Source organism: Tachysurus fulvidraco, chromosome 6 (genome assembly GCF_022655615.1).
Source record: "Tachysurus fulvidraco isolate hzauxx_2018 chromosome 6, HZAU_PFXX_2.0, whole genome shotgun sequence".
NCBI lineage: Eukaryota > Metazoa > Chordata > Actinopteri > Siluriformes > Bagridae > Tachysurus > Tachysurus fulvidraco.
Window position 1 is genome coordinate 12,353,683 of NC_062523.1, and position 15,761 is coordinate 12,369,443.

The window sequence follows — 15,761 nt, forward strand, 5'->3', positions numbered from 1 at the left end:
GTGATGCTGCTAAGAGATTGAAAATGTTATTAGAGGTTGCTGTGTAGGTCGTGTATCTCTATAAATAGAGAATAATGTCTACCATGAGCTTCATACATTATTCATAGAGCTAATAGATTTCATATGTTCTTTTGTTATTTTTAAGATATAAAGTTTATTTGATTATGAAATCTCTATTCTGTGTAACTCACAAGAACTACAGTATATTTTTTTTCATATAGTCATATTTAAAAACCATCAGTAAGCCTGACCTTCCAGTTTCTCCAGCTGGCGTTTCAGGTTATAGCTTGTTTGTTTTGCACAGTGTGTATTCAGGTGGAACTTCAGTTGCACAAGACCAATATTATTATTACTATTATTATTAGTAGTAGTAGAAGTAGAGTATTAGGATCAATAGTGAAAACAGCAAATAAGGCTGTTTTAATATCTAATATCTGATTTAATAGATTTTAGCTGTTCTGCAGCTTTACCACAGCAGCATTTCTTATTAAGGAATTTTATTTTATTTTATTTAAGGCTTTTGCATCTACAGTAAATTAGTTTTCTTTTTGTCTCAACGATTTCCATCCGATGCATAATTTTTGTGTCTTGACGTTTAGTGTTTTTTGTCGTTTGTCTATAGTTTAAAAATGGTTATGCAAGTTCTTGGACTTGATTTCTACTTGCTCATGCAATGGCTAAGAAAAGGATGTGCGTATGTGTAATTGAGGAGGGGTGTGTAAGTAGTAGGGGTGATTTGGTTTTGTGTATTTATGGCTTCTCAGTAATGTGGGGATTGTAAATGGCATTAGAGCGATGTGGGTGTGTGTAAGTGATGTGAGTTGCTATAGTCTTTTCTTTGAAGTGAGTGCTTACAGCAATTCAGATAAACGTCACTGTCGTGTGTGAGGCAGTGTCTCATTAGCAGATTCTACCTGAGGGCACAGACTGCTACTAGAAGTGCAATTTCTTTCACATTAGCACCAAATACCCTTTATGAAAATGCTGTTAACTAATGAGCATTTTAATGACGGGAGCGTTAATCTGGATTGTTTAAATGGATCATATTGCTGATTCTGATGATCCTCTTTCTCTCCTTCTCTTCATCACATAATTTCACCATTCTCCAGAGCGGATCTTTGAGGACCATGAGAACTTGGTAGAGAACCTTCTGAACTGGACTCGAGACAGTACCAACAGACTTATGTTCATTGAACGCATCGAGAAGTACGCTCTCTTTAAGAACCCACAGGTGAGAGGTGCTGATTTTCTTCACACAGTTTATATCACTCAAGATGTAATCAAATATCAGATTCAGACTGGGTTCATCATTGACTAGAAGGTGATAATTCTGGTCTCATTCTGGTAGAGTTAAAAATCTGTAACCTGATAGCTTACTATATAAGCATTTGGGGTGTAGCCATTACAACAAGCTATGTTTACACATTACTATCACAAAGTGGGACAGAAATAAGGAAGGGAATGACCTTGAGTTATTGTTAATGTTAATCTGCAGGTGTAGGGAACATGAAGGGTAACATAAAGCAAAATATCCAGTCTGATATTTTTTATTGTTGTTATGACTAAGCAGTATTAAAAATGTAACTTAGCATCTGTTATTTTGTTATATTGGGACACTTAGCTTTTATATCTAACTCCCTGTAGTTCATAATGCATTACATCACTAATAGGAAGATATGTTTAATGTGCACTTCTTGGCAAAAGCAATGGGCCAGAATACAGAATAGCTTTAAATTTCTTTATTTAATTTTATTTTTATTTTATTTTTATTAAATAAAAAGTCTTGGTGGTGAACATGTCAGTGTTGTTGCAATAACATTTAATGACCTCCCACAGATTATAAACAGGCTGACAAGAAGCTAAGATGTTCTAACCTTGAATAGAGTGCAGCAACTTTTGTATTAAAAGAACCTTGGCCAATGTCCAGGCAACGTTCAGGACTATTCATTGAAAGGTTGTGAGTTTGAATCCTAGGATCATCAAACTGAATTTCAAGGCCTGCTGAGTTGTATAAATGAGAAGTTACTCTGGATAAGAGCATCTGCCTGATGCTTTAAATGTAAATGTACACTTTGGGTGAGTTTGAGTCTGGCTGAGAGCTCATAGGTCCATCCCGGTCTCACAAGGCTTTACAAGGTCATACAAGGTCTTATCTGGCTTGTTTTCTCGGTCTGTGTTGCTCCATCAGACTTTAGACCTCTTTTTTCCTGTTTTCATATATTTCTAGCATTTGATTTTTGGCTTCTTGAGGTGAATAAAAATCTGGAAGTGTTCTTTTTTTTGGTTGAGGACCAATATGGAAGTGTGGCTTTGTAATTTTAGATGTTGACCTTATTTTGCCTCTTTTACTTTGTCAGAACTATTTGCTGGGCCGAAAGGAGACATGTGAGATGACTGACAGAAATAAAGAAGCTCTGCTGGAGGTGAGGGATGCTGTAAAGTCCTTCCTTTGTGTCCTGCAAGACACATTGAGTTATATAGGTCAGTGCTGTAGATGCAGTGAGTGAAACTGTGAAAAATGTTTTTGTTTTTTTCTTCTTCTGTGGGTCTGTAGGAGTCTTTTTGTGGAAGCTCAATCAGTGTGCCTGAGATGGAGGGAGTGCTCTGGCTTAAAGAAGATGGTAAGAAGTCTTGGAAGAAGCGATATTTCCTTTTACGAGCCTCCGGACTGTATTATGTGCCAAAGGGCAAAGCCAAGGTCAGTTCTCTCTCAGATTTTTGTTCTTCACTCTTTATTTCTCCATCTGTTGTTCCCTCTGTGGTATCACAGCCCTCACAACACACACAACAAACACATTGATGTACTGAAACAAACTCGCCAGTCAGTCGCAGTTATTCATATTGTGAGTTAAGGATTACACATTGTGCTTAGAGTGCTTTTAAATGCTTGGTCATGTGACAGTGAAACACTAAAGCAGTATTAAATTAGAAAGACAAATAATTTTAATTTTTAATAATAGAGTGGGGCTTTAAGACAGAGTACTTCTGTCAAATTGTCACAAAATGAATCCTTTACATCTCCATCCACAATAAAGAAAAGGAGATACCACCATCTTAGACATATGGGTATGGAATATAATTTTGTCTTTAAAAAAAAAAAAAAAAAGTATAGCTTTTGCTATAATAACACTAAGCTTTTTCCTCCAAAACTGTCTCCAAAACTGTCTGTGAAGAAGTATTCCCCATACTATTATTGCTTATTTGTCACACTGCATGGTTTCAGATTGTAATATAAAATATAATTTCAGACAAAAGGAACATAACTTAATACAAATCAGATTAGTTCATTTATCTGAAGCATCTCATGAAAGTGTGAGTATATAAATGTATGTATCCAAAATCGATATCACCAATATATTTGCCCAACAAATGAACCAACCAATTGTTAATAAGTCTCAGCTCATTGAACAGAGACAGCATTTGAACTCATGATGGCACAACTAAAGGAAAAAAATTCCAGACAAATTGAGAGCAGTTTTTATCCATGTCTCCCTGAAAAAAAGGTTCTGTTTATCTAATGTTATATTTTGTGGCAAATAAGCAGAAATACTATGGAAAACTAAAAAAAATTATCACTCATTGCATATTATTTCTTTATTTTTTATTGTATTTGTTTTTTCATGAAGCTTGCTAATAATTCCACACTAGATTAGAGTATAGCTTGATAGAGTATGAATAGATGTACTGCATCGTTGTATTTACAAGCAAGTAGAGATAGAGAAATGGACCTTTTCTTTAGGCTAATAAGCTGCTGAACATGAGCTCTAACTCCATATTAACCCACACCAGATAACCCTATTAAATTCTGAGTCTGGAGCAAAGCCAGTTCTATAAACTATACAGTGGTTCCTGATCCCCTTTAGGATCACCTACACTCATAAGTAGAAACCCCCATTAGGAGTAAAAAATATTTTTAAAATATCCATTTACTATTTAATGCTCTGGTACTCTGTTTTACAACTTGTTTAACTTGTTTCTCTGTACTTTTCCTTCATGTCATCCAATACAGACTTCTAGAGACCTGGCATGCTTCCTACAGCTGGATCATGTAAACGTGTACCTGGGACGTGATTACCGTAGCAAGTACAAGGCTCCCACTGACTACTGCATGGCTCTTAAGGTACAAAATCAGTGTTGCACTACAATTGTGTGCTTTCAGTAATACACAGTGGTCACCATATCAGGCACAAGTGCACCATTTGCCTTTCCACTTCCATCTTTTATGACTAAACCCAACAACAAGGGAGGGTCTGACTACTTATTCTACAGTGCTGATGTGCCTATAAAGTCACAGTCAAGATAGAAATGTATTCATTATTACTATTTTCTACTATTGTAGAGTAATAATTAGGACTTTATCACTATGAAACCATCTTCAGGAGGGAGTAAAGTTACTAAACTGGTTGACTAACTAAATAAGCCTTTATCAGAATGTTTAAGACAAACAAAATAAACATTAATTCTTTTGTAACTTTTTGGCCTGGTAAAGAAATCTAATCTAGAAGAAATCTAACACTGTTGTCAGAAAATAAATGACTTCATTTTATGTTGTGTGTACACACAACCCTTAAGAATAAGTCTAACGACTCCTCTTTAATGCGTCACAAAATAAACAGAAGGCTTAATTTCAAATAGACTCAGCTTGTACTTAAACAGTTGTATAAAAAGCATTTATAAAAGTACTTTATTATCCAGCTAAAACCTGTCTTTGGTCAAGTATAAAGACCAGATCACTCACTGATCCCACATAGTCACTGTAATATACTGAGGTCTGCAAACTCTGTGTAACCAAGCTGCCAATATTCAAACCTGAGCACAGGTTTGCCCAAGTTGTAAAAAGCTGTCAAGATACAAAAATAAAGTGGATTAATTATTAATAGTGTGATTGTGTGCATATGTTCTTACTACTAAGATCAGTCAAGATCATAGTAGCAATCCTGAGCTTTGGGCTTTGCATTCAAATGTTTTATGTTGTGATCCATGAAAGAAAATAAATGACTAGTTTGAATGATCATCTTTATCCTAAAGCTCTCCCAGAGAAACATTTAAATACTAAACATTGTACCTACCACTCTTTTCAGTGTTTTTTTCTTTTGCTTAATTTCAAAGTCATGATATGTCTTGGTAGATAAGGTTCTTACAGGTAGGTGAATATTATGCCTAAAAACTATGTAGAAATACTGTTATTTCACAATACAGATTTGTACTGCCCCCTGGAGTGATGTGGAGGAATCTACAGCTGGTAGTGTTTTCACTCACTTTAGTTATAGTCATGTTTTTTTTTTCAGCACCCTCAGATTCAGAAGAAGTCTCAGTACATCAAGTACCTGTGTTGTGAAGATGTCAGATCTCTACATCAGTGGGTCAATGGAATACGTATTGCCAAGGTACCAGATTGTTTATGGATGGTAACATGAGGCAGTTTGGCTTTTTGCTTTTGGCACAGGAATCTTATATGTTACATGTTGTTTTATGTAGTATGGGAAGCAGCTGTATTTGAATTACCAGGAGGCTATGAAGCGAACTGAAGCAGCCCATGACTGGTCATCTCTCTCTAGCTCCAGCATGAAGTCTGGTTCCAGCTCATCGAGTCTGCCAGGTGAGCTCGATTTGTGGCAGGTGATTTGAGGACACAATAGAATTATCTGAGAGCAGTACTTTATTTTGTACAATTTTAATTTCCACTTGGCAAGTTGATAAATTAAGCATCCATGCTTGTCTCATGAACGTCTGAAAGGCAAGACTCTGGCCCAGAGATGATTCACATTAGATGTGTCTGTGCATGTCCCATATACACCCACTGTTTTTTTTTAATTATTTTTTTTGGACCTACCTGCCATGTTTTTTACATATCATAATTTGTACTGTTTCCCAGAATATATTAGAATTAAACAATTTACTATTAACCAGCAATCTTTATACTGGTACACTTGCTCCCTCCTGTAATGTTTTGTTTAGTCCTTATGCACACCTCTAATTCACACTGAATGCCACTTTTTTCCCCTGCAGAATCTCAGTCCAACTATTCAGACAGTGGTGTGTCAGAGACCACTTCCTCTGGACATGTTCGCTCTCAGAGTGTGGTCAGCTCTATCTTCTCTGAGGCCTGGAAGAGAGGCAACCAGGCAGAGGAATCCAAGGTGCCCTAAAACGATATAAAATTAGCTGCCTACCTTATCATCTACTCCTGTCTTTCATCTGTGTCTCATTCTGTATCTGTCCTGTGAAAAATGAGTGAATCATACAGTAGCCTTAGTTTGTGAAACGGATTGATATTCTTCTAGTGTGTCAGATTGATATTCTTTTTTGTACAATAAGTTGCTTGTGCATTACAGTGCATCAATAATCTATGCTGCTCATGATTACATGCATATTTTCTATATGTTTGGCTGAAGCAGCTTTCAGAGATCAAAGATTATTATGCTCATCAGTGTTATGAGCTGCTGTGATATACTGGCATTTCAAATGCAGATAGGTCAGTGAACTGTAGGTGACTGCTGATTTTCTGTGCTCTTCTCCTCTCCTCTCCTCTCTTAGGGTGCAAAATTCAAGTTTCGCAAGGCCATGCCCTTATGCACTGGTGGGGATTGAGGTTAGGGTGTGAAAACCCTTATAACACTAGTGTTTTCTCTTGTCCTCGCATAACTTAGAGGCCACTAACCATTCCTTTAGTACTCCATAGTTGTTTACTCCTTGTGTGTTTTGGTGAATGCAGCCTAATTGGGATGTGGTGTGAGAGACTGGAGTTAGTGGCTTGTGTTAACTTTTAATGGATTCCTACAAAGCATTAGTGTAATATTGTAGGATTAATGCAGTAAAGTATAGCTTGTGTGCACTGTCTATTAACAAAGTATTGTGTGTTTGTGGATTGTGCTTCAGAGGTATGCTGTAAGGTAATAATCAGCACTGCTGGTCTGTTGGTGCTTAATATTTATGTTAGTCACACAGAGAAGTAAACAATTTTGTGTCACTCATAATGAACAGGACCAGCCATGCTGATCTCAACCTAGAAAATTTGATTTACAGAATGCCAATCACCCTTCTAAAGTCGTGTAAATAATTGTTAGCGTTTTTACATCTGTTACTTCATTCCATGCCTATTTCTTCCTTCTAGTTCTGTTAATTTATTTATACATATTAAGCATGGCTGGACATGGATATTGTAAGTAATTTATTTAATCTCTTGACTTCTTTCACAGATGAGAATGGATCTACCTCCACCATCACAGCCTAATAGAGCTTCTTACCCTCTCCAACTTCCCCACCTGCCCCAATTACCTCAACCTGTCCTAGCCCATGGAAGTTATCCAAGCATGTCACCTCAGTCTTCTCCTTCTCCACCATCACCCCCTCCTCCTCCCCCTCCGCCTCCCCTGCCCAACCCTACCTCCAACTCCACACCCACCAAGTTCACCAAGTATAGCACCATTGCAAGGCTTCACAACATCTCCCAGGCCCCTAATCACTTCAAACAGACCCCTCTATTGGCAGCCATGCAACAGCAACAACAACAGCTAGTGCCTCCGCTCCCTCCCCCTCAATCTGTGAAACCAGTGATGAACAATATAGCAGTAGGTTCTGGCATACCACCTCCAGCCCCACCACCACCTCCTCTGTCAATGCCCATGCCAGGGTCCGCCATGGCGGTGCTCAAGTTAGGCCCTCCAAGCCCTCAGCCGGATTTTATCCCTCCTCCACCTCCTGAGGAAGAGCACTTACCGCCACCTCCCTTGGATCACATGCAAAGCAATGGCATCTTGCCTCCCCCACCACCACCAGAGCAATTTAAGTGCCCACAACCCCTCAGCACAAATGGCCTCCAAGAGTTCCTTGCTCAGAAATTTCCCCATATGAACTACGATTTTTCTCCTCTTAGCCAAGAAGAGGAGCCTCCTCCACCTCCCCCTCCTGTGTGTTTCTCTCCTCCACTTCATCAACAGTTGCCCATGCCTCCTCTTGCCCCACCTAAAACATTCACTGGAGTATTTCCTCCCCAGACAGCTCCCAAACCCTCTGGACATGGCATGTCTCCTGTCTCCCCTGTTGGTCCACCTCTGTCACCAACACCAACCATCTCCATGAAGAAGCAGCAGAGCTTCTCTGGAAGCCAGAGCCCCAACCAGCCTCCACCTACCTTGCCCAAGCAGCACAGCTTGTCTTCAAAAGCACCACCACTATCTACTGCTATCTCCCCAACATCATCTCTGGTTAAACAGATTGCAAACCAGTTTCCTGGATCTCTAGATGGTTCTAAAAGCCCCATATCTCCTCCAGTCGTAAAAACAAAGCCTAAATGGCAGCCAGGAGGGCAGGTACAGCCCCAGTCTCCTGAGTTTCCACCGCCCCCACCGGAAAGTAGCCTAGATTTTCCTCCACCCCCACCCCTACCTTCTGATCAAAGTCCCCCTTCATCCAAGACGGGGTCACCCATGAAGAAATCCCCTTCCACCTCCTCTAACCTTTCAAGCAGTTCATCAGTTAAGAGACCTCCTCCAACCCCACAGCGAAACTCCAGCATAAAGTCCAACTCCTCTGTTGAGTACCAGGAGTCAAAAAAAGTGGAAGACCTGGTGAGCATGTTTGCTCAGCCCAGCCAGCCTTCCCCCAGCTCATTATCTACTCCATCTTCTACAACTGGCTCACCATCTAAGGAATCCTCTATCAGTTTTCGAGCATCATTGAAACCAGGCAAGATCAATTTGGCAAACCTACCACTGGCTCTACAGGGGAAACCCAGTCAGTCCCACCAACCCAACACAGACTTTCCCTCTCCTCCTCCTGATTGTGACTTCCCCCCTCCACCTCCAGACTCTGAGCTCCTGCCGCCTCCACCACCTGTGGAGTTGCATACCGGAGCTCCCAAAGTGGCTGTAGTTAACCCCCAACCACAGCTTTTCTCCAACATTTCAGCAAGGAAGCAGAGCTCTTTGAGAAAAACACCCCCTCCACCTATGCAGCGCCGCAGCAGCGGAACCCCCGAGCCCTTGGCTCTTTCGCCCCCGCCACAACAGATCCCTCTTACCCCATTCACCTCTCAGATGCCCCCCACATCCCCCAAAGCCAATCTCTCTATCCAACCAAACTTTCTTGAGGACCTTAACAGGACTTTAAAGAGAAAATCCATGTCTAGACACAGCTCTTTGACTTCATCCCGCATCTCAGCCAAGATGGACCCTGTGGCCACTATGGACGACATGGCACTCCCTCCGCCTCCCCCGGAGCTGCTGCTGGGCCAGCAGAAAAAGGGAGGCTACACGAGTGGCAATATCTCAGGCTATGCAACGCTACGGCGGGGTCCACCGCCAGCACCACCCAAACGGGACCAAAACACCAAACTGACCGGAGAGTGGTAGATGAGGCATGCAATAGAAGCTGTGTGCCGATTGTCTGCTTTTCTACAAAACACTATAGACTCTCACAGGCCATAACAAGAAAATGACTATGTTAAGAATACTATCCCTCATTTTAACCCAAGTTATTACCACACTATGAAAAAGCAAGCCAAATCACCTACAGTATAAGCTTCTCTGCGTGTTTGTGCCGCTTTGCAATTACGTGTAAGCAGTTATACAAAATAATGAGAAAAAGAATCTCTGCAATTATTATAAATAGGTACTGCATGGACTCCTGTGTGAGGAAAAGGGAATAATACGTGTATATTAAAAGATGTATTTGGAATTTTGGGGTGGGGAGGGAGCTTTTACCTTTTTTATATGAAATTATTTAATACCTGAAATATATTCTTATTTTAAAGTTTAGTTTTTAAACCCTTGACTGTATGTGTTTAACATGAATAGAAATCAGGATTAATGAAGAGATATGTATATGTGTGTTTTGTCTGATCCACTCTCAGAAAAAAAGCAAAGGCTTTTTGCCTCAGTTATCCTCAGTTAAATGTGCAAATCTGAAGTCTGAAACATTTCCTTAATCCCTTAAGCCTACTATACAACTGGATAAAAATAATTTCTGAAGAAACTTGTTCTGCTGTTTAAAATAGGACCTTTATTTTACAGAGACTTTCAGATATTTAGGTGAAAATGAACCCACTACTTTCGTGAAGTGCTCTTTTAGCCTTGGCTGTGTTTGGAATTGGATGTGTTCTGTCTCTGTTTATGTTGGTTACATTGATCTGTACATACCGCAGCTCTTCCTGACTTTAACATCTTCTGTTAGCTTTGTGACTATCAGGAAGAAATGGTCTTTCTCACCGCACCCTTCTTTAGTACTGAACCAAAGTTCTTCTCATGTCCGGTTTTTATATTTTTCTCTTTACCAGAGAATACAAGAAACAAAATATTTTGCATGCATGGCCTAGTTCAAATTTCTACCCTCTATCACAGTAAAATCAGTGGCCTGGAACAAGTCTGCATTTTACTTTAAGTAAAGGTAAATAATAAACTGTGATTCAATTCACTTTTTAATGACTTCATTGATTATTCAAGCTGAGAGCACTTTAGCCGGTGCACACTTAAGGAACATTTGGAACAGAGCAAGAATTTTTTGCCTAAATCTAATCTTATGATGTTATCATTTTAAAACAGCCATTCATTTACATAATTTATATCTGTTTTTGGTGTAAATAAGGAGGGAATTTAGATTACACATTGCTAATAATGATTGTTAAAGTCAGGAGTGCTCAAGATAAGATAAATGGGGAAGTAAATGTTACATAAAAACTGAACAATATAAATATGTAAATCATGCAGTAAGCTGTGCCAGTGCTGTTTTCTTCCACGTGTCTGTTGTTTTGGTACTTGTGAGAATCCGCATTTTAAATGGTTAGCAATAACAAACATGTCAATTTTATATTTTCATTAACAGCTTTTTAGGAAATCTGATTCCAAACTCATCGTACATGATAAATAAACACAAACATCGGTTCAGTTACTGATTCCTGGGTTAAAAAAATGTAGACACAAGAGTTTGGAGTCACTAATAAAATCATAGTGTGGGTGTTCAGGTAATTAGGGACTATTTCTACCATACTAAGAGAGGGAGCTCCAACCTTAGGAACTGACATTATTTTAATTTTTACTACTAGTATTTTAAACTACAAGATTGTACCATTTTGTTACGTGTGAAATGACATTTGAAACCCAACATACTAAATGTCTTGTTGCTATAAAGTATACTTTGTCATCTTTATTTTTCCCTATGGTATATGCAAACAAGAACATTCACAGAAGAATTGTGAATTTTGCAGCTGTTTGTTGTATTTCTCACTTTCATTTCAGAGATCCGTCTGATCACAGCATGTCTTACTGCAGTTACAGCTCTTCACTGCTGGAGCTTACTGCATGCACACTACAGCTCATCCCCATTAGAGAAATGACCCCACCTGAAACACGGACATAACTACTACACCTGTGCACAGGCTAGAGAGACAGAAAGAGACAGAGAGAATATCACATGGGGATCACTTCGTTTGTGTTGATTCTTATAACTGCAGTGAAAGAGAAGTAGGTTTTATGTTTTACCTTGGAGAGTCCCCACTTGAACTGACATCTGTCTAGGGATACTGTCAGAGGTTTAAGACACATTGTCTCCCTTATACCAAAGTTAATGATGAGGTCATAAGTATTGAAATCCACTTGCTTGATCTGAAAAAATAAATAAATAAATAAATCGCAGGGTTTTTCAACATGAAACGTTATGAATCCAATACATTGTGTCCCAAGTCCTGCATCTGAGTATCTTCCCTGCTCTAACACATCAATGTCAAATAAATAAGGACTGTTAATTAGTTAAATGAGGTGTGAAAGCGTAGAAAACACATACTGGGTATTTACACTGTCCAGGAAATGAGGAACCCCTAAACCAAGTTGGGGACCTTTATAGGAGACCTGAGAGCAGATGTATTACTCTAAAACACCACAAGAGGGCAGCGTTGTCCTATAGGACAGCCGGTTTATCAGAAGTTTGTTTTCGATGCCAAGCAACAGATCAAGTTTTAAATACATTTAACCTCAGTGGCCAGATATATTCACTAATTACAGGATGAGTTAAAAATATAACGGTGACGCGCAAGTAAATGGTGATGGTGCATTTTACTCCATCTCTCTCTCTCTCTCTCTCTCTCTCTCTCTCTCTCTCTCTCTCTCTCTGTACATATACACACACACACATATATATATATATATATATATCCCCCTAACAGTGTCCCTAACAGTGGTTAAAGCCCATAGGACCTCATCAGCTGGGATCTCCTACCCATAACACCATTTATATTTATATTAAAACACAACCATTAAAATTAATGGTAAATTTAAAGTGCATGTGGTAGCCTAGTGTTTAAGGTGTTGGGCTACTCATCAGAAGCTTGTGAGTTCAATCCCAGGTCCACCAAGCTGTCACTGTTTGGTCCCTGAGTAAGGCCCCTAACCCTCAACTGCTCAGTTGTTGTATAAAAATTAGATAATGTAAGTCGCTCTGGATATAATGCACCTGCTAAAGGCTGGAAATATAAAATTACCTGAATAACATCCTTGTAAGTTGCCCTGTACAGGCTGAAGGCGAGAGATCTTTCATTCATTTCAGCAATAGATGCTGATATCGCAGTGTCTGCAGCAAGATTGATATTCAACATAACAGGCCATCCTGTGAAGAGAATTAGCTGTATGTTTATGTAGAAACATATACAACATGCACCATAAACTATTGCATATTTAGCCAAGAGGAGGAGCCTCCTCCACCGCCACCTCCTGTGTGTTTCTCTCCTCCACTTCTTCAACAGTTGCCAATGTCTCCTCTTGCACCACCTAAAACATTCCCTAGAGTATTTCCTCCCCAGACAGCTCCCAAACTCTGTGGACATGCCATTTCTCCTGTCTTTCCTGGAGCTCAGAGTCTGGAGGTGGAGAGGGGAAGTCACCATCAGGAGGAGCAGGTTTACCAAATTGATCTTGCCTGGTTTCATTGATGCTCGAAAACTGATATAGGATTCCTTAGATGGTGAGCCAGTTGTAGAAGATGGAGTAGAGAATGAGTTGGGGGGAGGCTGGCTGGGCTGAGCAAACATGCTCACCAGTCATTTATGGATTAATTTCAGTTTAATAGATTATTGAGTTAGAAATGGGGCTTACAAATAGCAAAATATACAAATATGAGAGGTAGTTCAACTGTAACGAACACTAGGTTAATATTAATTCAGTGTTATATTATGAATTTTTTTAATGAATGAAAATAGTCTTCATTACAACATTAAGGATTTGCTGCCAGTTTCTTAGTGTGGATGTAGGCAGATATTTCATGAGGCATATTGTGTTAAAAATGCCACACATTATACTTTTTTTTTTTTTTGCAAATTAGCATATGCATTTTGCATCTTTCCTAATTTTAATCTATCCAAAGCTGCTATACATATAAATCTTTAAAGATATAAATGTTCTGACCTACCTGTGATGCAGTGACTTTGCAAGAACACAAGACTAATCAAAGCTGATCTCATTTTCTCATCTAGCTGAAGACGTCTCCACTTCATTCACATCCACATGAGTGTAAGAGACTGAAAGGTAGCCCACAGACTATAAAAGCGCTGCCCAAGCTGCAATTTACCACACAATGAACACCCTGCAGTGTAAATTAAAGCCTTGTGACATACCTGAGGATGTTGTGGTTTAGAGAAATGATCCACTGCTGGTCATATTTCATTATACTCTTCAGAATGATTGATACCCTTCAAAGAATTGTTCAAAAACGTTTTGGTTAAAAGATGAACAGTGCAATCAGGTCAAGTTCAGTGGTGCATGTGTATAAGGGATTCTGTAGAATTTTATGCAGTAGCACAGAGCCTCTTCCTGTGATGTGGGACAAGTTTAGAGACATGTGGATGGATCTTGGTGCAGAAGATTTTGTTTGTATGGATTTTTCAGTTTTCAGTTCAGCTAAAGGTAGATGCAACCAGAATTTGGGCTTTAAAAGACCCTGTTATCACCTGCTACAAAACTGCACCAAATCCTCACTAAACTCACATATTTTATACAGGCTATCAGGTGCTTTTGCTTGTATGCAGTCTTATTTTCTAAACAAATCATGTGTGCATGACCAAAAAACATCCACAGTGCCATTTGTAGTGATACTACATGTATTTTGACAGGAAGCACTTCTTTCAATTCAACTAAAATCTTGTTCTTATAAAAGTGCTGATTTTGAAAACATCTCAACCTAAAAAATCCACTGAAGTGAGTGATTCTATATCTGTGATTTTGGGGGCTTTGTTTCCTCCCTTCATCCTCCTCTTCACTCTGTGGGACAACCGTGTGCTCATGGGTTCAATTCCGGTCCAACTTACAACTGTCTCAGACATGAACCTTTTTGTTATTACTGTAATTGTGTTCTGATGGCGTTTGTCATTTTGAAATCCTTTGAAGCATTTATTAAATCCATTACCAGCTGTTTCTTTTTGTGTTTGAGTTTTTCTTATGGTGATGAATAATGAAGGGAGACGGTTCAATGCCATAAGAAAAACTCAAGAATTTCAAAAACACAAAACATTATTTTTAACAACAATGTAAAAAGTAGTTCAAATTATTGGATTTTTTTGAAGGGAGGGAAACAAAAACAAAACCTACGAATATCTGAGATTGTAAACAAATAAACAAACCTCAGAGAAATAGAAAATTGTTCTGATAAAATATTAAGCAACCAGGAAAATAGCCTTTGCTTATTTTCTTTTCTTCTAAAGCATGCTTAATTATTATGTTTTGTTCAGACAGTGTGGAGATAATGTTAATTGCTGGTGTGACTGTGAAATTACAGTGTACAACATATCGGAATTACAACTGTGAACATTTTTTATGTAGTTTAAAAAATAAAGCTCAAGGTTTTCTACTAAGAATGTTTCTATCTTCATATGAACTATGTTTGTCATAGCGGAGTGTCAGTTAAAATCCTCGCTATCGGATTAACCTTCATGATCCACTGTTGGCGGCAAACACTAATGTGTAACCTGCAGAAACTCACCACAGCACCACTCTAACATATAGTTTCTCTCAATCTGGCCTCAGACTCTGCCAATTATAGAACAGGCAAACACAATGGAGTCCAACCTAAATCTGTACGTTGCACACTTTACAGCATTTACATTTAACAGTCTAATATGTAAACATGGACAACTACTGTATAATGATGTCAATAATGCAGAAGCTTTTTTAGCATCATTATTCTCCCTTGTTGCAGACAATCATTTATTTTAAATGAAACATCAAATAAACATTAAATATTTCAGGGGTGAAGAAAACAGTCATAAATGATCAGATCCAATGATTTTATTGTCATACAGTTAATCCATCCGAGTTTGTTCTTGTCTTTTTTTGGTCTGGATGCCTCCAAATAGTGAGCTGTAATGTTAAGTGGTCCCATTTTACAGGTTTGTGTTAAGTGCTGTTTGTGACTTTCATCATACTTGTGCATTAGTGTTTTAGTTTCAGAGCAGATAAACTGCTGCCCAAGTGAAAGTGACAAAAGGTCCTAAAACAGCATGATACATGTGAAGAAATACACGGAACAGCAGCATGCAAATACCAAATTCATTCACTTTATAAACAGTTAATTTTAAAGGAAAACTGCAGCACACTAACACAGTTGCACTCACACACATGGAAATAGAAATATATATAGTTATTTATATACCTGCAATCCATGCACAACTGTATAAGTTCTCTAGCAAAAAAACTGCAAACAACTAAACTGAGCCTTAGTTTTCATTCAGCTGTTGTGTTCAGTTTTAAGACAGTAACAGTCCCATCTTATATGTTTACTTT

The 15,761-nt window shown here is 38.7% G+C and overlaps 2 protein-coding genes across 4 annotated transcripts in view; one reads left to right on the top strand and one right to left on the bottom strand.

The window, feature by feature from the left end:
- Nucleotides 1-10,709, top strand: part of raph1a (Ras association (RalGDS/AF-6) and pleckstrin homology domains 1a) — a 62,961-nt gene extending 52,252 nt beyond the window's left edge. For all 3 annotated transcript variants that reach the window (XM_027164252.2, XM_027164253.2, XM_027164254.2), the window contains 8 exons: nucleotides 1,110-1,231; nucleotides 2,358-2,423; nucleotides 2,555-2,698; nucleotides 4,010-4,120; nucleotides 5,289-5,387; nucleotides 5,479-5,599; nucleotides 6,010-6,140; nucleotides 7,200-10,709. In XM_027164252.2, the coding sequence (XP_027020053.2) occupies nucleotides 1,110-1,231; nucleotides 2,358-2,423; nucleotides 2,555-2,698; nucleotides 4,010-4,120; nucleotides 5,289-5,387; nucleotides 5,479-5,599; nucleotides 6,010-6,140; nucleotides 7,200-9,353 (2,948 nt within the window). In that variant the 3' untranslated portion in view covers nucleotides 9,354-10,709. The remainder of the gene's footprint in view (nucleotides 1-1,109; nucleotides 1,232-2,357; nucleotides 2,424-2,554; nucleotides 2,699-4,009; nucleotides 4,121-5,288; nucleotides 5,388-5,478; nucleotides 5,600-6,009; nucleotides 6,141-7,199) is intronic.
- Nucleotides 10,136-13,150, bottom strand: LOC113654236. The gene is made up of 2 exons (XM_027164255.2): nucleotides 12,473-13,150; nucleotides 10,136-11,600 (listed from the first exon to the last, which is right to left on the bottom strand). Exons 1-2 carry the CDS (start codon nucleotides 13,016-13,018, stop codon nucleotides 11,406-11,408), a joined length of 741 nt encoding a protein of 246 aa, XP_027020056.2. The 5' UTR covers nucleotides 13,019-13,150; the 3' UTR covers nucleotides 10,136-11,405.
- Between the last annotated feature and the right edge of the window lie 2,611 nt (nucleotides 13,151-15,761).